This window comes from Lobosporangium transversale (genome assembly GCF_002105155.1).
Source record: "Lobosporangium transversale strain NRRL 3116 chromosome Unknown BCR41scaffold_33, whole genome shotgun sequence".
NCBI lineage: Eukaryota > Fungi > Mortierellomycota > Mortierellomycetes > Mortierellales > Mortierellaceae > Lobosporangium > Lobosporangium transversale.
In genome coordinates, this window is record NW_019029011.1 from 105,344 (window position 1) to 129,018 (window position 23,675).

Genomic DNA, 23,675 nt, shown 5'->3' on the forward strand with positions numbered 1-23,675 from the left:
CATAGGTGCGCTCCATTAGTTGATTAGGAGAAGACTCTGGATCAATAGGGATGCACACAGGATAGGGAGCATCTGTCCTAAAGGACATGGGAGGATCGAGTGAGAGCACAAAGTCAAAGGCTTCTTGGACATTCGGAAACTCGATCACCTCTCTTGAGATGTTTATTAGACGGACAGGCATGCTTCTGTGATTGATGGTTGGTTAATTGTTTGGAAATGAATAATCTGATGTGGAGGTTGACGTGTGTTGCACATGGCATTGTGGCTGCATCAAGATTTTGCGTGCTACCACTTTTTTTTTTTAGATTCCTTGGATTTGGATTTGACATCATTCTTCTGCCCCGTTCCATTCCATCTGTGTGTCTCCCCTTCTTTCTTATTTATAAAATACTTCAACTAACAAGCAGGTACCTTTTTGATACCCTTTGTTGACACCCCATTAAGACCTGAAGCTTGAAAGCGGGTATGGTTGCCAAGCACCTGAACTTCGCTAACATCAGCCCCATTTCGGTGTAGATGAAATCTCCTTGACGTCCTATCACTGGAGCTTCCGTTACTTTCAATATGGTTGATCATTCCACCAGTGGCTCTTTACAAAGGCAGTCTGGACAACAGCACCATCACCCATCTTATCAATACCGTCAGCATTATCACCAGGACATTCACGGCCCGCTCTCAGCGAGCATTGTTGAAGGTGGTCATCGTCCTTTTGCTGGGTTTCATGGGGGCCCACTCCACCGCCCTTTGCATCCCGCTTCCTCTAACTCAATCTCCTCAACGCTGGCTGTTACACCATTATCCTCCACATCTACTTCTAATGACCCTTCACGGCCCAACATATCTGTTTCTGACATTCTAGAGCGCTACCATGATGCCAGCAAAGAGTTTTTAATTTCAGTGTTGAATGCCAAGGCAAAAGAGGACGAGGTCTGTTTAGTTTGGATGAGTTTGAAAGTTGGAAGATTTTGACCGCTTTCATTTGATAAATTGATCCGTCTCATTATGTTAATCAATTATAACATTATCACTGCCTCTTCCAATAGCGTAAGGCAGAAGAGGAGCGATACAAGACAGAAAGAATTATCCTTCAGACGAAACAGATCGAATTGGATCTGGCTGTTGAGAAGCGTTGTGGATCCCCTCCAGCAGGCAAGTCGATTCATATCACAGATACAATTACATCCTCCTAAATACAATGCTTTCTCTTTTGGAAGCTAGTCATCAACGGCATACCTTTAATCACGCTACGACCAATTCCAACTAAAAGATATAAAAACTCTTGTTTTTAACCAGCTCGTCCTTACCATGCATCAGCATCAGCGTCCTCAGGACATTATCCGTCGACGACTTCATATTATGGTAGTAATAACAATTCGCTATATGGTTCAGTAGGAAACAATCGCCCACATTCGACAGGAAATAGTGTTACCAAGCACTCGCATCAGGACCATGTCACCGCTCATCCAGCTCAGGAACCTCTAGATCATATTTCACAACCAACGCATCAGAGCGCTGCTCAGTATTCGCGCCACGACCTCCGCGCAATGCAACCTAGTCCTCAGAGCCGCCCACCATCCCTCAAGATCAATACCTCAGTACAGCAGTATCATTCACCATCTCAACACCCTTCCCAGCCTCAGTCGCAGTTACAGTCATCTTCTCAGCGTCAACCCTCTTCTCCACGTTCAACTTTGCCTCCGATCCACACTGGAAACCCGTCTTCCAAGGCATCATCTTCAGGACGCCATTATGGTCTTCCATCCATTAATTCGTCCGCTCAGTCATCTCCAGTTGCTATAATGGATCATCAATCTCATGTTCTACCGCCTCTAACTCCTAAGGATGAGCATGAATCTCCTACTTCGACACTTTCGCCTACATCGCACCTAAAGAGGAAATCGGTCAATCACGATGCAGTCATGGACGCTGTCCGAGCAAAAGTATTCAGAAATGCCTCAGGCCAAAATCAACAGCAGCAACAAAAAAAAGTAGTTGCGGCTGAATCAGAGCGTGAGAATGCTATCCGTCGGAAAACGACCTATGTAGAAAAAGCAACTGAAACACAGAAAGCTTCAGGTAATGCTGAACAGAGGTTGGATGAAAGATTTACTGAGATCAAAGTAGAGGGGCCATCACATTCAACTCTTCCTTTGGTAGCTTCTTCACCCAATTCGCCATCCTTTGGGAACAGCCTAACCCTGGGAACGGCGGCATCTATAGCGACAGTATTAGAAAGCTATGGCTCAGATAGTCGTTCTGGATCTCCGCCAGCTCCTAAGCTGCATCACAGCGTTAGTAAGCTTCAATCGCTACAGCTCTCGCAAGTAGCGACCACTACATCCGACATGACTGAAGGAACAGAATAGCTTCCGTGAATGTATTCTTTTTATAATGAAATCTACTCTTTTTTATGTCGGTGAGGTCACCAAAGCCCTTAAATTTTGGATCACACCGAAGGGTATGTATTTGCAATACACTAAAATAAATAATAGTAATAATAATAATAACAATATCACCAATTTATTATTACTCTATATTCTGGCGAATGCAGGAGTTATGTTGAGACATCTTTACTTTTCCTTGACCGATCATAGCTTGCTCTGGTTGAATATAACTGGAACCATCGCTCAAAATCATTAAGGTCAATTTGCGTCGGATCATCCTTTTTCGTACTCCATGAAGATCCTGCAATTGGGCTTGTGCTGAACAACTCCAAAAGATCGCCACCCATCTCCATTTTAGCTGCTTCAATCTGGTTTGCAATCTGTCCTTGATTCTGTGGTGGAAATCCTATTCTACTATTTGCTCGAGGTCCTGTAACGGTCGTGGTCGTATTATCTTCTGGTGATAGAGAGATAGGCGCTAAATTATCCATATTCTTCTCAGTCTTAAAGTCCTGTCCATAATTCTGGTCATATGCAAGCTTCTCAAGAATCTGAATAAGACCACGTGTCCGACTCATCATATTGACTAGTTTGGACAGTTCGCCTTTGCTAATGGGGGTGTTTTCGTTGTTATCATTTCGTCTATTATGCTCCTCAAGCACCCATGAGACAACGATGGCATTCATCTTGGGCGTCGGTTTGAGTGAATAGTGATCTATCAACGCTTGAAGTGCTACTGTTGCGCCTGCATAATCATGCCAGGCAAAAAAGGCTCGTAAAATGTTGGAGTAGAGCGAGCGACTAGGTCGGATCCCGACAATAATCATATCTCGGAAAAGAGTCCTTGGGTTTAAAAATTCCGTTGTTGAGGGAATTTTGTCAAATTGATAATGCTTCTTCACAATGCAAGGGTTAGACGAGGGCCGACTAGGTGCTGCAGACGTACTGATAGTTCGACTTCCATCATTCTCCAATGTAGGCCTAAAAGATTGGCCAATAGGTTCTGAGATTTTATTCAAGAACCTAAGGTCATTCAGCACTGTGCCTTCGCCTTGAAGACCTTCGCCTCCTTCTAGTCGCGCCTTATCACTGTGAAAGATGGCATTAAACATGCAAGTAAACGAGATTTGATCCACACCAATGGATCGGTCATTGAGCATGGATTTATATAGCTGTAAACACCGCCTTTCCATCCTCCCTTGTTCATAAGCCATTAAAAGATAATTACAGACAGCAAGGTCAGGCTGAATTCCATCGCGTAGCAACTGTCGAAAGAGAGCCTCAGCATGCCGGGGCATTCTTTGTTGTGCAAAAGATTGCATTAAAAGCACATATGTTGACCTATCTGGTCTAACTCCTGAGCGCCTCATCTCCTGAAGCCAGTCAATAGCTTTATCCATCTCCCGAAGGCGAATATAGCAATGCAAAATGCTGTTGTATTCATTAACCCGAGGCACACATCCATAGTTGCCTATCAGTCCCTTCGCCAGGATTGCACCATCTGCATCACCCTTCTTAGCAAAACTGGTCAAAATCGACTTGAGAATCCGCTGATCAAAAACAGGTTTCTCACTCGAAATCATTTTTTCATGAACTGCCTGCAGGAACAGACTCCTGTCACTTGGATATTGGATTTCTGCTACCGCGAGGCTCAACATCAGGTCCAATGACTCGATATTGGAATCGATACCAAGACGTGGCAGAGTATCGTACACCTCTTGAGCATACAAACTCTCCCGACTTGCAACACATGCCCTCAAAATACCGTTCACAGTCTCAATGCTCTCAAGACTTTCGTCAGCCAACATTTCTTTCCAGAAACCGAGCGCCTCTTTTTTGTATCCTGCAATGAGGCATTTTTGAATCAGATACCCAAGTGTAAATTCGCTTGGCTTAATATTGAACCGCTTTCGCGCCTCGTGAATGACTTTCGCTGCAATATCAAGTCGATTAAGGCCCCCCCACGCCCGCACGGCATGATTAAGTAAAATAGGATCTACCTTCACATTTCCTGCAATAAGCTTCTTGAACTCATCCAATGCCTCTTCAAAACGCCCCACTCCATTTAATGCGGACATCAGGTCGCTAAAATCCCATCGCGTCAATGACTGTGCCAGTGAGCGCTTGTCATTGATGACAGTGACAATTCTAGCATGCCAAATTTCCTTCGCAGAATTGACTCCTTTGTAGGCTATCTCGTCGTTAACACTGATGTGATCACAACGTGCCTCGTTTGGATTGCATTTTTTGGCAGCATCTTTAAAATAAATAATGAGAAGCCTAATAACATCGTTTGATAATAAACGAAGATCCTTGTGCGACCTGCGAATCACATAGTAGGCATCCCATATTGCATGAGCATTGTTTGGATCCTGAAGTGCAGTATGTAGCCGCGAAAAATTAGTGAGCTGCGTCCGATCCAAAACGTCCCCTACTCTATGGTAATAGTCTCCTGGAGAGAGATTCGTGATACGGCTGAGTAAAACATCAATACTGCTGGCTGTCGCAGAGATAAATTCTTGTGATGATTGAGGTCTTTTAAACCTCCTCCGATGGGAGCCAATGTCTTTCCTGGATACTGATGGAGGACGAACATTACTATCGTCTGTGGTAGTGATAGCAGTGGTGGTAGTACTGTATGAATTAAGAGAGAGACCGATTGTTGGTTGGGTATCGTGAACGAAGATGTAATTTTGGTATGGATGAAAGGCTGCAACGTGATAGAAGATGTTGGGCAACATCTTAGTGATACAAGAAGCTGTCGTGAAGATACTCCAAGTGTTGCTTGTCTAGCTGATGTTTTTACGATTGATAAAGGTAGTCTTCTGTGCTGCATGTTTGTGAGTGATAAAACAGACGTTGCAGAGAAGAAAGAGGTGAATTGTAACAGCTTTTTTTGCCAAGTTTAGAAGTCAACGGAGTAGGACTGTTAATTCGTTTTGTCAAAACATTCTGTCCTGACATCAGTCTCTGTCACGACAGCAACCCATTTGTAGTATTGTTAGAAATCTAGACATCAACAAAAATACGTTGAAGGCTGCAATGTTAATGTTAAATTATTATAACATGCTGAGAGGTATTCGACTGCACCTCACCTGCACTACACATTGGAATCAAAATACAAGGCTTCCTGCACAGGTGATATTGTCTAGAACAACATCCAGCACGAACCAACTAATCTCGCTCGCTCTACATGGGAACCGTCTAATATCGTCTTCATCTCTATCTTTACCACCTAACCGTTGTGTAATCCCCAGGGCTCTGAATTCTCGAGGGATCATCACCGGGACATACCCCTCCATACCTCTCAGCCCATATAATATCAGGCTACTTAAGCTTGAAAAGGATCCGCATGCATGTCTGCCCATTTTCGATAAATGCAGAGAAATTCTCGAATCCAACCTGAAGCCTGATCTGACCACATATCGAGTTCTTCTCGAAGCACATGCACGCAACAAGGATCTGCAGAGCATTTTGACCACTTTGGAAGAGATGGAGCTTGCTGGTTGCTCTCCTAATATTTCCTGCTTTAACATTGGTCTCAAGGTAAGGAATCAAACTCGAGATGATACTTAAGCAATATGAATGAACCTTGGGAGCCTTGTCTTATCATTTCTATGTAAATTTGTTGTCATAGGCCGCTGCGACACAGGGGGATACCGTAATTCTGGAAAAAATACGGGAAATGGTCGCGAAAGCAGGACTCAAACTGAACCTTAAATCGTTTGAGATAATTGTGCAGGGACTCTGTACTAATCAGGAGCTGGAGCATGCTCTAGACCTTTTGGGCGATATGACAGTGTCTGTTAATGAAGGCGGAGAGCCAGACGAGAATGGCAAGCCTGTGATTGATATCCGGCCATCATTACAATGCTACATATCAGTCATCCAGCTGGCACAGTCTCTTCACGAGTCTGAAACTGCTTATCTTGTGTTGAAAATGGCCGAAGTACAGGCTGGTCTTTCTAGAATTCCTGCAGTTGTCTACACAGATCTTTTGGCTAGGGCTGCTGAAGACTATGTGGTAAGCAGCATTTGCTTAGAATAATGTTGGAGCTGCTTATTTAGGTCACAATACTATAGTATTGAAACTTTTTTTTACACAAATTTTATAGCTTCCTGCAGTAGAGCATTGCTGGAAGAAGGGTGTCAAGGAGATGGGAGCTACGCTTGACGAAGGAACATGTATGTTGGTTCTCCATTGTGCAGGACATGAAAGAGCCCCACAATTGTCTGCAGAAGTTATTCAGCATATGGGAGAAGCCGGAATGGAATTCAGGGAGTATCACTTTGCTCCTTTGCTTCAGTCTTTTTCACTTGCTAAGAAATTCAAGTCGGCATTCAACGTCTTGTCGATCATGAGAACATCGGGTATGAAGCCGACTGTTTTGACTGCGACGAGCTTACTCAAAATCCTTGATGAGCCTGGAAACATTGACGAAGCATTCATCTGTATGCAGGAAATGCATCGAGAGGGCAAAGCTGTAGATGTCGTAGCCTTTAACGTATTGATTGAGGCCTGTGGTCGCATCAATGATTTGACTCGGGCCATGCAGATCTTTGAGGCAGCATCGGACTTGAAAGTTAACCCGGATACGGACACCTACAATGCATTACTAACTGGTTGTATAACTGATAGAAACATGAATGAGGGCAAGAATGTGGTTAAGATGATGCAGAAAGCAGGCGTAGACCCCAATGTTGATACGTACCAGTCATTGATCACGTTATGCCTGACGCAGATCAACTACGAAGATGCATTCATGTATCTTGAGGAAATGAAGAGTCACAATGTGATCCCATCTGAAGCGATCTACACAAGTCTGGTGCGAAAGCTTGCGCGCGAGAACGATCCTCGCATTAAGTATGCGATCGAAGAAATGGAGTCATTTGGATATGTAATTGGCCCCAATATGCGTGAATATATCGAAACAGGGGGACTAAGTAACTTGGAAGAGTCATTTCGCCGAAAACAGATTCGATTAGCACAACGTCGACGTAGTGGCCACCGCCCACGTCCCTAACAGAATAAAGAAATAGCGAAATGAAAATGTCACAGTGGGGGGTGTGGTGTCACCATGGGCTCATGATCCAGCCATTGATGACTGTCATTTCCACACTACCTTAGTGGAGACGCACACCGCAGGAAGGCAAAGTTGCATGTCTGGACTGCAACTATTCAATGTGTCATCTCTCTTCTCATTCATTCCTTTCTCAATCTTTGCCTTCTCTTCTTGACTTGCTCACTTTCATTTTCGCATTTCTGTGCACTCTTCTTTCTTCCCTGTTTCGTGCACTCTTTTCTACCCACACTCTAGCCCTGCACTCGACAACTCACTTTTTACTCTCTCTTTTCTCTCTCTTTTCTCTCTCTTTTCTCTCTCTTTTCTCTCTCTTTTCTTTTCTCTCTCTTTTCTCTCTCTTTTTACTCTCTTTTTACTCTCTTCCTCTCCCTCTCTTTCCCTTCCTCCCGCTCTCTCCCTCTCTCTATTTTCTTTTCCCCTCCTCTTCTCTCAGTTAACTACTAATTTCTTGTAAAGAAAAAAACTGTTTTATTCTTAGGAGCAGGGCAGCAACACTATCATCACCATGAAGGCCTGGGGCCTCGGCAGCTTCTTTTCGTCGTTGGCCATACCTGTAGGGCTTCAAAAGAAACTACTGAGCTTTTTGCTTCAACGAGCCATTGGTCACTTTTTGGAAGATGACCTGGATTTGGAAAAGCTTGATATTGAGCTCTCAAACGGCATTGTACACCTGACTGACTTAAAGCTCAGCACTAGGGTAAGATGAATTAACAAACATCCTACCGTGCAATGAAGGGAGATATCTATAGTCAGTAGCTGTAGCTCCAGTAAATAAGCGACGGACAATACATTCCTGCTACTTGTGAAGAGCGAGGATTCAATAACGCTGAACGAAAAACGCACCATATGGTTATCTTTACATTGCTATTCGAAATTTTTTTTACTCATTGCTGTAACGAAATGATAAAAAAAAGTGGGCGCAGTGCTCCTTTGTGCGATACCATTGTACAAATCTGGTGGCAACAAAAACACATGGACTGTGTGTGCAATCATTCAATAAAAAAACTGTAGCAGGACAGTGCATTCGCATCTTACTGAAAGATAAGAGTCAAATAACTCGCTCTCAGGACAATAATCTCTGCTTGCATGGCACTGGAGGCGATCCACAGTCTTGGATGTGAACTTGACTTGGTTTTCTTGTAGCCTACTCGTGTTTATGGAGACCGCCAAATTCCTGTCTTTTCTTTTACAATTTTTTTTTTTCTACCACCACTTCATTCTTCTTGGCGCTAATGCATCATCTTTTTTTTTGTCTTTGCCTTACGAACATGCATACGGTGTTGTGATGGACTCGTGATCTTCGGATTGCGACTTTTGCTTTTACAAATACTAATAGGCACTGAATGGTTTTACTGCTGGGACTCCACTCGCAGTTACGCAGGGCCATATTAGTTCCATCACCGCAACAATTCCTTGGCGTAACCTTTGGAATGGACAGTGTGTGCTTGAGATCGACGGGATCGATGTTACCCTCGTACCCGTGCAATGTGATCGTACAACCAGCACAGATAGTCAAGATGACCACATTTTGTCCTCTTCTATTGGACTAGCCAACGATTTCTTACAAGCAGTAGACAAAGAAGAGGTTGCAATTCAGGAAACGCTGTTACAGACATTTCAGAGTCATGTTACACAATCTACTCATTCGGGTATGCCAGGGGATTTTAATTCTAGGCCAACTACAAGACCTCCAACTTCCAATCAAGAATTCCCTAGTACATCAACCTCAATACCATCGTCTGCACTAGGCAGCGAAGATTCTGTCTCAGAGGGTGAGGGTATTCAATTCGTGGCGAAGCTTATCGAGAAACTGATGGCTAGGATCCAAATTATTTGCAAACGAACAACCATCCGTCTACGCCATAGCTCCAGTCTTCCTCTCACAAAGTCACATGCCCGCCGACCTCATGAGGAGAAGTTGCAGTATGAGCTGGAGATCCGACTACCCTATATTGGGTACCGTGATGAAACTCCAGGATGGGATCAATTAGCAACCAGTATGGATGCATCAAGCATTCGTTCCGAGTCCGTTTCAGGTTCTACTGTGCTTGAAGAATCCGTTATGCCTAGTGTCATTTGGCAGGAATCACCAGAATCTTCGATCAAAACCATTGTTTTCAAGGGTTTCTCTGTTTGGATCAAGCAAAAAGGTGACAGCGGGAAACCGGTGGCACAATCGAGTCTTACTTCAGCGTCTGTATTAGATGATACCATATGTGAAGCTTTAGGTAGCCAGGATAACCAATCAGACTCGGACACAGATATCTTTTCAGATGCGCATGAGAATTTCTCACAATCCATGGTTGCATCACAGATCGCCCCGCGGCAGCCTATTTTCCGGTCAACATCATCAGCAACAAGCAACCAGCAAACTTCACAAGAGTGCTATGCGGCGGAAATCCTCTCAACATTGCAACATAAAAATCGTATCAAAGTCAATATTAGGAAAAATGCTACAATGACCACAGGTTCCAGTCAGGCACAGGCTCAAACCACTACGAAGTCGCTCTTGGACATTGACTTTCACTTGCGTACCATGCTCATTGCACTTGCGCCAAATCAAATTGCCTTCATTCTGGAGATTCTAACGCTAATTGATAATGCGTCAGGGGTAGAAGCTATTCAGTGTCAAAAGAAACCCCCAAACATAGGACGTACTGTTGATACCAATATCAATAACAGAAGCAGGCAAGACATAAGTACACACAGGACTAACTATAGTGGTGTGACAGCGGCTGAAGGGGAACGAAGTCTTCAGGAACCTCGGTCAGACTCAATCGCGGAGCACAGTTCACCCATATATTCTCATTCATCGCTCTCTCCCAATCGACAGCACCCTACGGACCCCATCAGAACATCTCAACTGAAAACGGAAGCTCGGCACTATGATTTTGATAAGTCTCTAGAAACAATGGACTCGAAAACTGTTACGCCACTGTCTGTTGCTTCATTAGAATCGCCCAGGTTTTTAAGCGGGCCTTCATACACAGACGCCCGACCTACAGCCTCAACTTCTTCCAGCGCAGTGCCTAGTATCGAATCCTCTCAAACTATCAAGTTGAAGGCCCGCATTAGCATACTTCAATTATTTGTTCTTTACGATGATCCGGAATCGCAGCACCATATCCCTACGGAGATGAGTTTTTATAAGAATCCTACACCAGAGGCATTAAGGGCAGACCATTCCAAATTTGAAGTGGACAGCATGGTCCTTCGATACCAGCAATGGGTATCTCCAGATGCATGCTCTGGGCAAAAACCTACAAAATCAACTAAGGGTCAGATTGACTTCACACTCAATAATTTCACAGTCGCTGAGTGGATTCAAGCTGCACCAAGACCATATGACTTATCGGCCTGGAGCCCAACATCAGATGATTACCGGATTCCGCCTCGGCGGCAATATATACCCATCATTGAGTTTGATACTGATCAGGATACGCTTCTTCAAGCATCACCAACATCAAAATTCCCAACACTTCATATCCCTGATCGCTACCTGAATGAACGCACGCTTCTATTGCGAGCCAAGAAAAACAAGCGACAACCTGAACTGGCGAGGTCAACCTTGATTCCTGATGTAGAGCCCAATGTTTCGGAAAAAGAGACATCTGGAGGCACTACAAAGGAAGTGGTCCGTATGCGCGTGCTATTGAATCCTAAAAAAGATAGCTCTAAATCAAGCATGCCTTCTCCAGACGCAGCAACAGCGATGTCCCCTGGTGGCTTTACTCGAGAGGTCACTATCGAAGTCAAGCCAGTACAAGTACATATTGATTTGTTCACTCTTCAGCGACTTGAGAAATGCTTGCTTGCTATCATAGGCCCAGGCCAGACTGCTCAAGCTGGTTTAGAGAACCAAGTTAATGGATCAAGCCTTAAGCCACAACGAGCGATGGAGCAACAAATCATAGATGATCTTGATGCCAATCAAAAAAATACCAAGGTAATGCTATTGACAACAATCGGTCATCGTCAAATATACGCATACCAATGATGTTTAGTACATGAAGCCAGCTATATGTTAACATTCAGACCATTACCATAGACTAAAACCAGGCTTCGTCTGCGCCTGAATTCGGTTCAATTGTGGGTCTCTGTGCCAGATATTGGTGAAGTGCTAGAAGGGAAGGAGGAGACAGGCCCTGAGTATCGATCTCATTACGATATGCTATCTATCAACGTTATGAAGCTAGTCCTCACGCAAGCATCCGATGGAACGAGGGGGTCGGAAGCGATCGAATTCGGGCCTGGAAGTTCTCCGGAATCATATGCGCCCAAGACTAAAATTGACTTTGTTAACTCATCGGTGTTTATCATCCCTAAATTTCGTAAGGAGCATAGTCTATGCGTTTTCTTTAGGTTATTAGCAGCTATTTAAAAGCTGCTATTTCAAGCGGACACTGATTCTCTCTCTTTTTTTTTTTTTTTTTTTTTTCATTTCTCTTAGAAACAACTTCAAGAGCGGTAGTGTATATTGGCTCTTTAACTAGTCATCCTACCTCCTATTCAGGGCTCAACAATTCCCCACTGCCAAATATAGAAATTACAACTCGATCACCTGGGGCCTTACCATTACATTATGAACGACCAATTTTGTCTGGTTATCCTCAGAACCTAAATCTACGAGCGTTTACAGTACTGGAAGATGAGGAAAATATTCACAACACTACAGATGAGGAAGTGGAGCTTCTTCAGCTCAAGCAGCGCACGATTGAGACGTCTGTATGTTTGAGTCATCAAAATGAAATAGAGTCTAAAGCAGATTGGACTGTTGCGAACAATAACTAATTTTCTCGGTTATATTGATACTTGATAGCTCCTGGTAATAAACACTCAACTTCCACTGGTCGCCGTCCACTTGCACAAAGCAGATTTGGATAACCTCCAGATGCGTTTAAATGATCTGAGCACCTGGTTGACAATATTTTCAGAAAGACTTGTAGCAAAAATGCCATCGCTGTCAACACCACCCTCCAGACTGGACCAAACAAATGCCCAAGATGGGTTTGTGCGGCCACAGCATGAGTCATTGGACATTGGAAATGATGGGCATAACAACTTTCATGAAACCTACAATAACGATTGGAGGAGCAGCCACGAGGACCCTTTTCGGGACGACCAAAGTGAACATGGGACAGATAGGTCCACTGCCTATGGCGAGGAACTTCGAAACCAAGCAAGGGATAATCCATTCACCTCTTCAACAGACCGTAACTCCCATTATTACCAATATCAACCAAGTCTTGTTAAACCGACTATGGCATCAGCTCTGATATATGTTCAAACAGGTACGATGAAGCTCACCTTTCAACGTATCGTGCAGTAGAATACTACTACTCAGTTATATTTTGAACTCATTTCCTTATTTAATCTTCTTTGATAGTTGAGGTTATTTTGGACTACCCTACAAAGGCAACGATCTTTGGAGATGATGGCATCAAGTCATACCAGATCAATATCGGTGACACAAAAGTCTTCGCCGCAGCGAAATATCAAGGCGGCAATGAGAATTATCTTTACGTTGATGCTGAAGAACTGGAGGTTTATGAAGTCACTGCTCAAAAACCCAAAGTACTTTTATTGGCAAGAACCATTCCGAAAAATATTAAGGTAATTCTCCTTTTTAATTTGGTTTCTCTTTGAACTACATACATTATAGCATACACATTCCATCGGAGAACATTCATTAATTGTATTAAGTCCTTTATTACCTTTTTACAGCTAAAGTTGCCGAAACCAATGCTCCATTTGACAAGCATATTGTCATTTGACCCAGAGATAAAATTCAAGGCAAACGATATCAATCTTGCATTTACTGGCATTTCATGGAAATTTTCGATTGAACAGACAGCTGTTGACGATATACAAGATTTCTTTGCTGAGCCGGAGAATATTATATATTATAACCCACCCCAGCAGCGCACTCGAATTGCGGTTAGTTTATCTGAGTGCTGCATGGATTATAAGCCCCTTCATATACCCTCGCGCTTCGTTCTTTCGTTTGAAAAGATGAAGGTATGATTCAATCAAGCATTTAACCTGAATATTATAAACGTAAACGCATTAAATGCATACAGTAACATCGACAAAAAAATGGTTTAGGTCTTTTCCACATTGGTTCCAGAATCACCAACTCTCAAGTCCAAGGTTCAAATCTATAACATGGCTTTGTTACTGATTGACCATATTCAAAGCATTCGGACCCCACATTTCCCTGTTATAGGCTCCTCAAGTCCTGGAATTGATTCTAAACATTATTGGCGTCTACTCGGCTTTGCATTGGTTGGACAGTGTCCATTCTTTGAACTGAAGTCAATCAAGAGCAAGAACGGTCAGCTCCCATTGTACGACCTTGTGATCACAAATAATATCTTTTACCTGGAGACTTGTTCAGATTCATTTGATACGCTAATGAAGCTGGCAGCTTATATGGGTGATAACGGTGATATGCCGATTGAGAAAAAGAAAATTCTGGAGCGACTCGCGGAGGCAGAACGAGCCGCCAATCGTGCGAAATCCAATGTAGTCTACCAAGATGTTTTAGGTACAGTTGATACAATCTACGTATAGCTTTAGATATATGTTGCTCCATGAAAACTTTGCACTAAGGCTATTTCTGCCTTAACATGAATAGCAAGTCTGGATGAGGACGCATTTCGAAAACCTGGTACCGATCCAGAAGTGGGAAATGCTGGAACGTTGGACTTCACTGAGGGTTTCTTCTCTGTGGAACAAGATGATTCCGATAGCGATCTTTTCAAAGCTCAGATGCGTGATACTCCTAATGTGGACGGATTTCATGAAGTGTATGCCGATTTACTTGGAGACATGTCTATAGATAATGGAATATGCGAAGAAGCAAGTACTAGATCTCTTGGTAAACAGGCTGAGAAGGGGAACAGTTCGAAATCCAAGCACAGATCCCTTTCATCCGCAGTCCATGAAGCTGACTTACAGACAGGAAACCAAACACAAGACTTCGGGATATCAACACAGACTAATAAAAGGATCAGCCAGGAAAAAGTCAGACGAAGCGAGTCTACTCGGCCAAGCGGTCATATGCGCATGGAAAGCGAGGCTGATGGCAAAGTTATTATACTTGATTCTGAATATGAACTTACGCTTGTTGAAGATCACTTCTTCATCCCTATTCTGACAGAAGAGGAGAAAGCCAGAGAAGAAAAGTATTGGAAGAATAAGTGATATAAAAAAAAAAAAAAAAAAAAAGGATCGGCTACAATGGTTTGCAACAGAATACTGGTAGTTGCTTACAATTTTTTTTTTTTTTTTTTTTTTTACATTGCATTAGATCCCAAGCCAAACTGCGTTTGCGCATACGAGATTTTAATTTCTCGTGGCGTTTGTACGATGGTCTGGATTGGGAAATTTCCAGATTGGACGAAGCAGAACGAAAGAAACAAGCTAGACAGTTTACTAATAGATTCTATGACACTAACGACCCCGCTCATACTGCTGTTGATACCCCGCAGTCTAACCTGGATGCCAGTATCTTTGAACGCATCTCAGGCGTGCAAGCCAGCTCATCAGACCGCTTCGGTGGACAATATCGAAAGGAGATGTCACAATCTTCCTCTGAAGCTGATTCAAATAGTGATTACCAGAATGATTTAATGAGCCAAGTCAGTGGCATGGGAACTCGCTCTTCTTCTAAGTCCTCTATTTCTGGCAACAGAAGATCTACATCTCAACATCATCATTACCAACACTCAAATGGAAGCAGCACTGCGCATCACGAGAGTGGTAAGCGTAAGAAGAGCCAGCAATTGGAGAGATCCAAAACTGCCATGATTGAATTTAATGCAGATAAGGTGCGACTTGACTTCGAGGATTATATACAAGGTATTCCTACAGCCTCACATCTCTCTCTAAGAGTTAAACAATTTGAAATCATTGATAATCTCAAGACTTCTCTCTGGCACAAGTTTCTGTCGCTTCAGCGCCCTGATTCTCATACAGCTACACCACGTTTGACACAATCGAGCATGATCCGGATCGATTTGGATGGCGTTCGGCCTGTGGTGAACGCATCCACGGTAGAACAGAGGCTCAATGTAAGGATTTTGCCTCTTAGACTTTATGTTGACCAGGATGCTCTCATATTCTTGATCAAATTCTTTGTCCAAAGCAGCAGCTTTGGAGGAAATGGCCCCATTTATTCGAATGACCCATCGCTCGAAGGCATAGCTACTACTCCTGAGACTTTGGAGAAAAAGAAGCCAAATGAGATGTATTTCCGTAAGCAATACTTTTTTTTTTTTTTTTTTTTTTTTATTCCACCTGATAGTCCTTTTCTTCTAACGTAAGCTTTGTAATGCTGTACTTCTGGTAGAATCGGTCAAAGTTGGAGAAATTTCCGTTAAGGTCGACTACAAACCAAAACATGTTGACTACACTGGCTTAACAGGAGGTAACTTTGTAGAGCTCATGAATTTCTTCCACCTTGACGCCGCCGAGATGACACTACAGGCAGTTAGACTTCATGGGGTCAATGGGATCGTTAAATTGGGTCAAGATCTTATTGCGGCATGGTTGCCTCATATCCGATCCACACAAGTGCCACACATGGTGTCTGGCCTCACGCCTATCCGGTCTCTTGTCAATTTGGGTTCAGGTATTGCAGATCTAGTGTTGCTGCCCATTGAACAGTATAAACGTGATGGACATATCATCCGTGGTTTGCAGCGAGGAGGTCAAGCATTTACTAGAGCAACAACACTGGAAGCGCTCAAGATTGGTACCAAATTAGCGGTCGGGACACAAGTACTTCTGGAGCATGCAGATGAAATTTTTGGGTCTGTGAATGCTACTGGCCCTACCAACTCCAGTGCCATGGCAGTAGCAGCAGCGAGTTCAGACAGAGACCGACATTATCATCACCAACATTATTCTCGCAATGAAAACAACATTGACTCAGATATCTTTGGTGGAAAACGAGTCGTGGCTACGATGGTATCTGACTCTGAGGCATACATGGAAGAGTCCATTGATAATGAAGATATGCTGCTGCAACATCTTCGTTACCAACAACAGCAACAGCTACTTCAGCAGCAGGATGCTGGCCAAGGCACTTCCTCCTCATCTTCATCTACATCAACGATTGGTGCTCAGAGCAAATCTAACAAGGTTAGCAAATATGCTAATCAACCTGCGGACATCAACGAAGGCATGGAGCTGGCGTATAAAGCCTTGAGCAAGAACATTGGCACGGCAGCACATACGATCTTTGCAGTTCCCATGGAGGTCTATGAGAAGACGGGGGCGCAAGGATCTGTTCGGGCTGTTATCCGTGCGGTGCCTGTTGCAGTTCTCAAACCGATGATTGGAGCGACTGAAGCATTTTCAAAGGTCTTGATTGGATTGAGGAACAGTATCGATCCTGCACAGCGGGTACAGATGGAGGACAAGTACAAGAAGCAGTAGTTTAAACAAAGTTTTAAGAAAGCAAGATATTTCTCCATGGAAGCACATTCTCATTATATACTATCGGATACATCTACATGCATGTCGTATATATTTACTTGTACTTTTAATCTAAGATGGTGTCTGTACGACTAGGTGTTCAGCATGCCATGAAAAGTGGCAATGCCAAATGTTTTAATTGCATACATTGTCACTCTTAGGAAGTGTCTGGGCACTGGACCATGCCTCAAGAACTGGTTTTTCAGGCCAGACTGAGGTGACGATCACCATGCAATTTGAAATCCTTTAAAACGTTTGTGAGACGTAAGGAAAAATTTTCAGAACCGAGAGTGTGTGAATTATTTATACCTTTGAATTTGGGACTGGTCACTTCTATTCTGGATACAATTTGGTACAATTTTATGATGTAAATTTTAAACAAAATTTGGAACAATTGAGCAGTCCCTTAACTATTTTACATATTATGTATGGTTGTTTAAAGATCTTTAGCCTCTTGCGTTCCTCACGTCCCCCCTTCCCCCTCTTCTTTACTACTTGTTGCAGTTGTGGCTTTGTCTACAGCTACATTAGACTGAAGATCCATAATAGTCCTTCGTCGAAGTCCACTGGGTGAACGCATCAGGGTCTTGAGTCTTTGTGATGCTGACTGTGTAAAGTTATGTAGGATCGAGACTGATTTTCGGCGGTCCTGTACATTATTATTGGAAGGAGATAATGATGGTTGAGTCTGGTATTGGTTTTGGTTATGGTATCGTAATGATTGTGGGTCATGGTAGTTACGGCCTTCAGCCACTTTAGGATCCATAATAACTCTTTCTTTGGTAGGCGAATTCTTATCAACACAGCCATTTGAACAGTAGAAATCATTTTCATTGCTAAGACCCACCAGCGTCGATGTTTGTAAGGAATCCTCTGGTGAAAGACAATTAGCCGTCGAGAAGGAGGGTGCCAAGATTGGCTGTGGAGATATTGGTCGGTCGAATACCTTAGCGTCATCACTACTCCGATTATAGGAGCTATAATGATTCATTTCCGAATCAGCGAAGCAGTGGCAGCCACTGCTGCTTGAATCTATTCGACAGTATTGGTTTTGTTGATCAACAATAGCAGTACCGTGAGTAATGGGTGACTGCGGATTAGAAACCAAGAGTGAGGATGCTGAACAGCAAGTAGAAGCTTCAGTGGATTGTGAGCCATTCGTATATGACCGCCTCAATAAAGCCCTGGTGCCTGTGATCTTCCCTGAACACTCCTGATGAACAAGATCTGGAGCATTTTGTCTGGTGTGTGCGTAGGACTTCCTCCTTGAAGGATTTAGAGGAGATGCAAAAAGATTGTCATCCCCCTGATATGAACCGCTGTTGCTCGAGCTGCCACTATGCGCCCTACTTCTTCGCCTTCCACTAGCGTGTGCAAGCTTCGGTATCATACGCCCCATTGCATTCCAAATCTTGTCAACATTATCTCTTGATGTCTCTAGAGCACTCAGGGTGGGGGTCAATTGAGGAAAAGATGGTTGTGATGTGGACAGACTGTGAGTGCCCGAATTGAGTGAGCGCTGTGTAGTTTGGAAAGAATCAGAGGATGATGTTGGATTTGAGACAGGCCCCAATCCACATATATTTGAACCGATGGCATCCCCTGTCACGAATGCTGTTGCTGTTGCATTTCTCGTGCCTCTCTCATAATTCCCGCGGCGTGATCTTGCAGCCTCTGCAGCACTATTTAGCGTGTACATTAGAATATCTTTACAGGTATCATAATCCTGAGATGAGCTATCCTCATACACGCGAGAATCCGAACTCTCGATATTTAGTTGATCATGATTATCTATGCCAAACTCGTATGGCGGACATGGCCAAACGCCGTTAGGACTAGATGACGTCCTGTCCTCGAATAATTGAGCCCTTTCCTTCATAACCAAGTGCCCATTGCTACCTTGCTTTGTGGCCGTTTCATGGGCAGACAAGCAATGTTGCTGTTTTTGTTGTTGAGAAAGCTGTGAATCAGAGTTTTTGCGAAAGGTTAATGATAGGGCCCCTACAATTGCTGTAGTGGCAGAACTGCGGCGCTGATTCCATTCTAAAGTTTCCATTGAAACATTTCCTAGTTATTAATTCGTAAATCCTCTCGCTCGCCTTGAATGATAAAAAACAAAAATGGAAATAAAACTAACCAGCCTTTTCCTGATGACCACTTATAACACTGGTTAATGGCCGCCTGCTGGTTCCAGAGCCATGCCTACGTAAGATCCGATTTGTCAAGGAAGGATATGGAAGAGATCCGGCAGAGCCTGTGTCTTTTTCACTTTGGTCCTGGATCACTGTACTGTGGTGACAATTATTAACTCTGTTACTATTGTTTGGAGAAGGAGAGACATCGAAAGGCTGTCCAAGCGACGATGAACTCGAGTCATCGCTATAGCTGCAGCATGAGAACGATGTGGATGTCGTTGGTTGCAACGAAAACTGCATTGCAGTATCAGCAGCGGAGACGACAGCATTAGTGGTGGCAATAGTAGTAGCAGAAGGATGGGGAGGAGTAGATAACGTAGTAGGTGTCGTCCAAATATTCTTTGTCGAGACGTCTTTAAACATATTTTGGATCAGTGTGCGCTGATTGGTTTTGATGCCGTTGCTACTGGATGATGCAAATACGCGAACGGCATCAAACGAATGGACTCTTTGGCGGCTCTCTGGTATGAGCCAAGGAATAGGCGTTGACGGGTAGAGTAGATGCGGTGGCGTTACAGTCCTTGAAAGATCCTGTGCTTGTCGTGACTTATAGACAGGACCGAGTTGAACATCATGGCCCTGCTCATTAATATCACTTTCCCAGCCAGCAGTAATATCGCCAATCCGCGCGCCATCGTGGCATTCAGATTGATATTGCTTCATGTTATTCAAATGTTCCATCGGAATAGAACCGCAATGTTGCTCGCTTGTGGGTTTTGGCTGCAGGTATTGATTATCATGGTAAATGATCCCATCCAGTGTGTGAATGGACTGCCGTGTATTCAATGTTTCAGACTCGGCGGCTATCGCCGAAGACATGACCATTACCATAGCATTGGAGGATGCAGAAGGCGGCGGAGGCATAAGTGGTGATGGGATAGCTGTCGAGCCCGAAGACCATGGCGATGGTGATGGTGAAGGAGAACGTTGGCGTGCTAAAACATGGCGCGCAGAGCTACAGCCTAGAGTTTGAGCGTTGCTCAGTTTCCAGGGAAGCGAGGAGACGACCGTCTCAAACGCTGCGATCTCCCTTGGTAGCTTTGCGTAGGCATCCTTAGAAGCTTGAATACGTTCCCGGAGAGTATTCACCCAGGTATCCCGCTCTCTCGCATTGCTAGCTCCGAAGTCAATCCGATAATGATCAAACACGATTTTCCACCCAAAGCGTGTGTATCCTAACAATCATCAAGGTGGCGCGACGGTTATTTTTTTTATTTTTTTTACGTCAACATGCACACTCTAACAAAGCTTATTCAGAATGTGATCAAGAATCTTCCAGGTCATTCACATACCGTCAAGTTGTGTTGTCTCATGCAATTCGCAGAGTCGGAGAGGAAGCCACTGCCGTGGCTCATACAGGCTTGTTTTCTTAGCCTTGACAATAACTAGCATAGTGTTAAACAGGAAGCATCCATAATACTTGAGTCGGATCGGTATATCAGGCGTAATAACATATTCGAGCGCCCCAGCAAGCACAATGGAGCCTAGAGTTGCAGCAAAGGCTTTTGTCAAGACTGTTGGCGCAACGTCCTCACAACTAGGACTAAAGTCAGATAAGCCTTCGGGAGAAGACCTAGGAACATGCTTTGGCGCCGCACGGCTGTTTCCGCAATGCATATCGTCTGCTGAGCAAAGATAACAAGGATGGATTGAAGCACCACTATTGTAGGAACAGATAACGTTTCCATTTCCATCTCCACTCCCGTGCTCATTCTCATTAGACTGGCTGCTGTGGCCATTCTGGACCTCGTTTAAAGCCCCGATTCCAGCCACTAGGCGTTCTTTAGTTGAAGGGCCAATCTTTTTTGGGAAGCTGGAATCGGGAAATTTCCTGAGAATTTGTTCTGTCAAGAGCTTGCGCTCTACGGCTCGCTGCGTCTCGTCCATCTCACGCGCCTTCCCCCTCATAAACTGATATGCTCGGCTAATGTACTCATGTTCAGGATCATTCTCGTTTGTTAGTCGTAGGATCTCTTTGAGCAAGAGGGGGTACCGACAGATGCGTTGGATGGGTTTGATCAAGAAATCTTTCAGATCAGTGCGTGAACTGGGTCGATGCTGCAATGCCATAAGCTCCTTACTCTCCTTCTGTAAAAGAGCCATGGTTGCTTGACCTCCAGACCGACTGATTTCATTTATGGTCCGCATTCGTAACTCAGCAAATATACCATATAGACTATTGCCATGGTTCTAGTCGCAAGCCGAAAGTGTAAAAGAAATAAGTTCATCGATTCATCAACTCACTGAAGAACCAAAGAAAAGGGGAAAAGAAAAAATAGAAAATTAGGACAAATGCAATATCTCCTTTTTTTTTCTTCTAGCGCCTACCATCAATGAAAAGGCTTCAGCTAGATTCTTGTAAACTATAAGAGGGGCTTGATGGTCGCGATCAGACTCATAAATCTTGCTAGTTTTCAGACGCGCATGAAGCCCTCGGTGCATCACCAATAGCCCGCTAACACATCGTCGCATCTTAGCTAGAATCAGTTGAGGAAACCATGACTTTGACTCGAGCGCTTGCAAATACACCTATTTAATGCATTGGTATAAACACAATTATAAAGTCAACTTAGGCACATACTTCTTTAGAGTCAATATCACCTACAATAGCCTTTACATGTCCTTACATGAAGAAGGACGTCCAAATCATCCACATAACTCTTCTCAGTGGTTTCGAGCTCGAGGAGGGCATGCGACCTTTTCATAAATCGTTTTATCTCGCCAGCATCAATGGCAGGTTGTGTCTCAATGGTGAAGGCTTCGAGTGCAGATGACAGAGTGGAATCAAGAACAGATGTTGTAGCATTAAGGGAATCGGCTGCTGAGTCTATTCTTGAAGGCTCGAGCGCCAACCTATCTTCATTCCGTAGATATTCCCGTTCCTTTGGTAACGATCCACAATCATAACTCTCTTGATTGGCCTCAGTTATTGTCGTGATCTCCGTAAGAAAAGGATCAATGCTCTTATAGTTCCCGTTTGAGGATTCCAACGGATACTCTGACTCTTCTTGAGTAATCGCTTCGTGTGATGGTCGGTAGCTCATGCTTTTTTGAGGTTGGAAGATAGAATGATTGCCACCGAGCCCATCAATACAATTTTTCGAAGCTACCCATGCCTCTATTTCCGCTGTTTCTGAAGCAATATCAAGCATAGGGGTATTAATGGCATTCATTCCAGTCATTGTTTCTAAAACCGGTACTCTGTGCGTTTGAATATCGGGCAAGCGACCGGCTTTAGCGTCATGCTTTCTGATGCGACGATCCTGTATGTCCAGAAGCGCCTTTTTAGATGAGCTAAAGCTTAGTGATGGACGATGCGACATGCTACTGCAACTCTCGCTGCGCTTTTGATATTGTATCCTGCCTCTTTGTCGTCGTCGCCCTTGCCTTTTGAAAGGCTCTGAGCTCTCAGAGATATGTTTATCACTATGGTTGATGAGTGTTTTCACAGAAGGTCGCTGATGCAGGATGCTGTCCTTAAGATGGCCTAATCCTAAGTTGTCTTCCTGTCCCATTGAGGAGGATGTGGAGCAGGTACTGTCAACGACATGGCCAAGGTTGCTATCAGGTAATGGTATAGGATACCTATCCAAGGTTTTGCTCAAGGGGTACGCTTGGGCCATATTATAGGGGAGACTGTAATGATGATAGTGTTGGTTCTTACGCGGCTTAAAGACCGCATTCTTTTCCTCAGCTAGGCTCTCCTTCATAGGAAATCGGAATGAGTCCAATCGCTTTAGTGTAGAAATCATGGTTGCTGAGGATGAGCTTGATGTCGCATACTCCAAAGGCGCCTCTTGTGGTTTGGACTCCTTCTTAATCGGCAACTTAACAGTGAGCGACGGAGAGAGACATGATTTGGGTGACAGTGCCATGATGTATTTTGTATCCGAGCTATCAGTCAGCGGACTGTGATCAATGCAAAAGTTTTCGGCATGCGCGATTGTAACTTGCCTCAATGGCTCTGGCTCTTTGTCCATACAGATCAATAAACTTTTGCTGTCATTTCCTTGGTCTCTATAATTACTTTGAACGACCGCCCTTTTCTTTGTCCAATTGCTGACTGATGTATCTGAGTGAGTGGTATTTGGGGAGGTGAGTGCTAATGGAGTTAGTGCTGACGTTGGTGCTTGAACTGGCACTGAGGCTGAATGAACTGGAACTGAGGCTGAAGTTGGTATATACAATAACGACTTTTTAGTGGGCCCTATAGATAATCGAAATGGGATGGCCATTGTAGCCATGCAGAGCGATCGCCTTATTGCCGAAGATGACCGTTTGGTGGCGAGGTAACGTTTGAATCGAAAAGTTGGATGCTTGATTTGTCGCAGAAGCTCAAAAATGCGCTGATCTAAATATTTCTCCTTGAGGCATAATGTTTGTGCATAGTGTTGCTTTCGTCGCAATCTACCTGTACTAGCTTGTTGATTCTGTGGCCTTTGTTTCCACTGAATACGTTGCCATAGTTGTGAGGGTGTACGTTGAGAAGCGGTAGGGTATCGAACTTGAGTGTGATCTGGGTTGGATAC

General features: G+C 43.9%; 5 protein-coding genes across 5 annotated transcripts; 3 read left to right on the plus strand and 2 right to left on the minus strand.

Annotated features, from left to right (window-relative positions):
- The first annotated feature begins 333 nt into the window (after positions 1 to 333).
- BCR41DRAFT_358248 (hypothetical protein) lies at positions 334 to 2,825 on the plus strand. Its single transcript, XM_022025013.1, has 5 exons — positions 334 to 407; positions 517 to 927; positions 1,044 to 1,149; positions 1,294 to 2,458; positions 2,595 to 2,825. Exons 2-4 carry the CDS (start codon positions 565 to 567, stop codon positions 2,364 to 2,366), a joined length of 1,542 nt encoding a protein of 513 aa, XP_021878933.1. The 5' UTR covers positions 334 to 407; positions 517 to 564; the 3' UTR covers positions 2,367 to 2,458; positions 2,595 to 2,825.
- On the minus strand, positions 2,532 to 4,206 carry BCR41DRAFT_358251 (hypothetical protein). Its single transcript, XM_022025014.1, has one exon. It carries the CDS (start codon positions 4,190 to 4,192, stop codon positions 2,555 to 2,557), a length of 1,638 nt encoding a protein of 545 aa, XP_021878934.1. The 5' UTR covers positions 4,193 to 4,206; the 3' UTR covers positions 2,532 to 2,554.
- Positions 4,207 to 5,369: 1,163 nt separating this feature from the next.
- Positions 5,370 to 7,426, plus strand: BCR41DRAFT_325366 (hypothetical protein). Its single transcript, XM_022021578.1, has 3 exons — positions 5,370 to 5,930; positions 6,022 to 6,408; positions 6,500 to 7,426. The coding sequence occupies exons 1-3, from the start codon at positions 5,427 to 5,429 to the stop codon at positions 7,406 to 7,408; spliced, it is 1,800 nt and encodes a 599-aa protein (XP_021878935.1). The 5' UTR covers positions 5,370 to 5,426; the 3' UTR covers positions 7,409 to 7,426.
- A 130-nt stretch (positions 7,427 to 7,556) lies between these two features.
- BCR41DRAFT_388198 (hypothetical protein) lies at positions 7,557 to 16,978 on the plus strand. The gene is made up of 11 exons (XM_022027973.1): positions 7,557 to 8,165; positions 8,805 to 11,414; positions 11,517 to 11,799; positions 11,919 to 12,193; positions 12,288 to 12,759; positions 12,855 to 13,081; positions 13,193 to 13,486; positions 13,574 to 14,015; positions 14,106 to 14,655; positions 14,781 to 15,727; positions 15,822 to 16,978. The coding sequence occupies exons 1-11, from the start codon at positions 7,974 to 7,976 to the stop codon at positions 16,910 to 16,912; spliced, it is 7,383 nt and encodes a 2,460-aa protein (XP_021878936.1). The 5' UTR covers positions 7,557 to 7,973; the 3' UTR covers positions 16,913 to 16,978.
- Positions 16,979 to 20,430: 3,452 nt separating this feature from the next.
- Positions 20,431 to 22,328, minus strand: BCR41DRAFT_372701 (Dbl homology domain-containing protein; the record flags this gene model as incomplete). The annotated part of the gene is made up of 3 exons (XM_022026711.1): positions 20,431 to 21,336; positions 21,475 to 21,675; positions 21,774 to 22,328. 3 exons carry the CDS (start codon positions 22,326 to 22,328, stop codon positions 20,431 to 20,433), a joined length of 1,662 nt encoding a protein of 553 aa, XP_021878937.1.
- Between the last annotated feature and the right edge of the window lie 1,347 nt (positions 22,329 to 23,675).

Excerpts from the sequence above, each read along its gene's own strand:
- BCR41DRAFT_358248 (XM_022025013.1), top strand. The coding sequence starts at position 565 with ATGGTTGATCATTCCACCAGTGGCTCTTTACAAAGGCAGTCTGGACAA. Across the intron at positions 928-1,043 it reads CCAAGGCAAAAGAGGACGAG|CGTAAGGCAGAAGAGGAGCG; the intron begins GTCTGTTTAGTT and ends CTCTTCCAATAG. Across the intron at positions 1,150-1,293 it reads TTGTGGATCCCCTCCAGCAG|CTCGTCCTTACCATGCATCA; the intron begins GCAAGTCGATTC and ends GTTTTTAACCAG.
- BCR41DRAFT_358251 (XM_022025014.1), bottom strand. The coding sequence starts at position 4,192 with ATGTTGGCTGACGAAAGTCTTGAGAGCATTGAGACTGTGAACGGTATT.
- BCR41DRAFT_325366 (XM_022021578.1), top strand. The coding sequence starts at position 5,427 with ATGTTAATGTTAAATTATTATAACATGCTGAGAGGTATTCGACTGCAC. Across the intron at positions 5,931-6,021 it reads GCTTTAACATTGGTCTCAAG|GCCGCTGCGACACAGGGGGA; the intron begins GTAAGGAATCAA and ends TTGTTGTCATAG. Across the intron at positions 6,409-6,499 it reads GGGCTGCTGAAGACTATGTG|CTTCCTGCAGTAGAGCATTG; the intron begins GTAAGCAGCATT and ends CAAATTTTATAG.
- BCR41DRAFT_388198 (XM_022027973.1), top strand. The coding sequence starts at position 7,974 with ATGAAGGCCTGGGGCCTCGGCAGCTTCTTTTCGTCGTTGGCCATACCT. Across the intron at positions 11,415-11,516 it reads CCAATCAAAAAAATACCAAG|ACTAAAACCAGGCTTCGTCT; the intron begins GTAATGCTATTG and ends CCATTACCATAG. Across the intron at positions 13,082-13,192 it reads CCATTCCGAAAAATATTAAG|CTAAAGTTGCCGAAACCAAT; the intron begins GTAATTCTCCTT and ends ACCTTTTTACAG.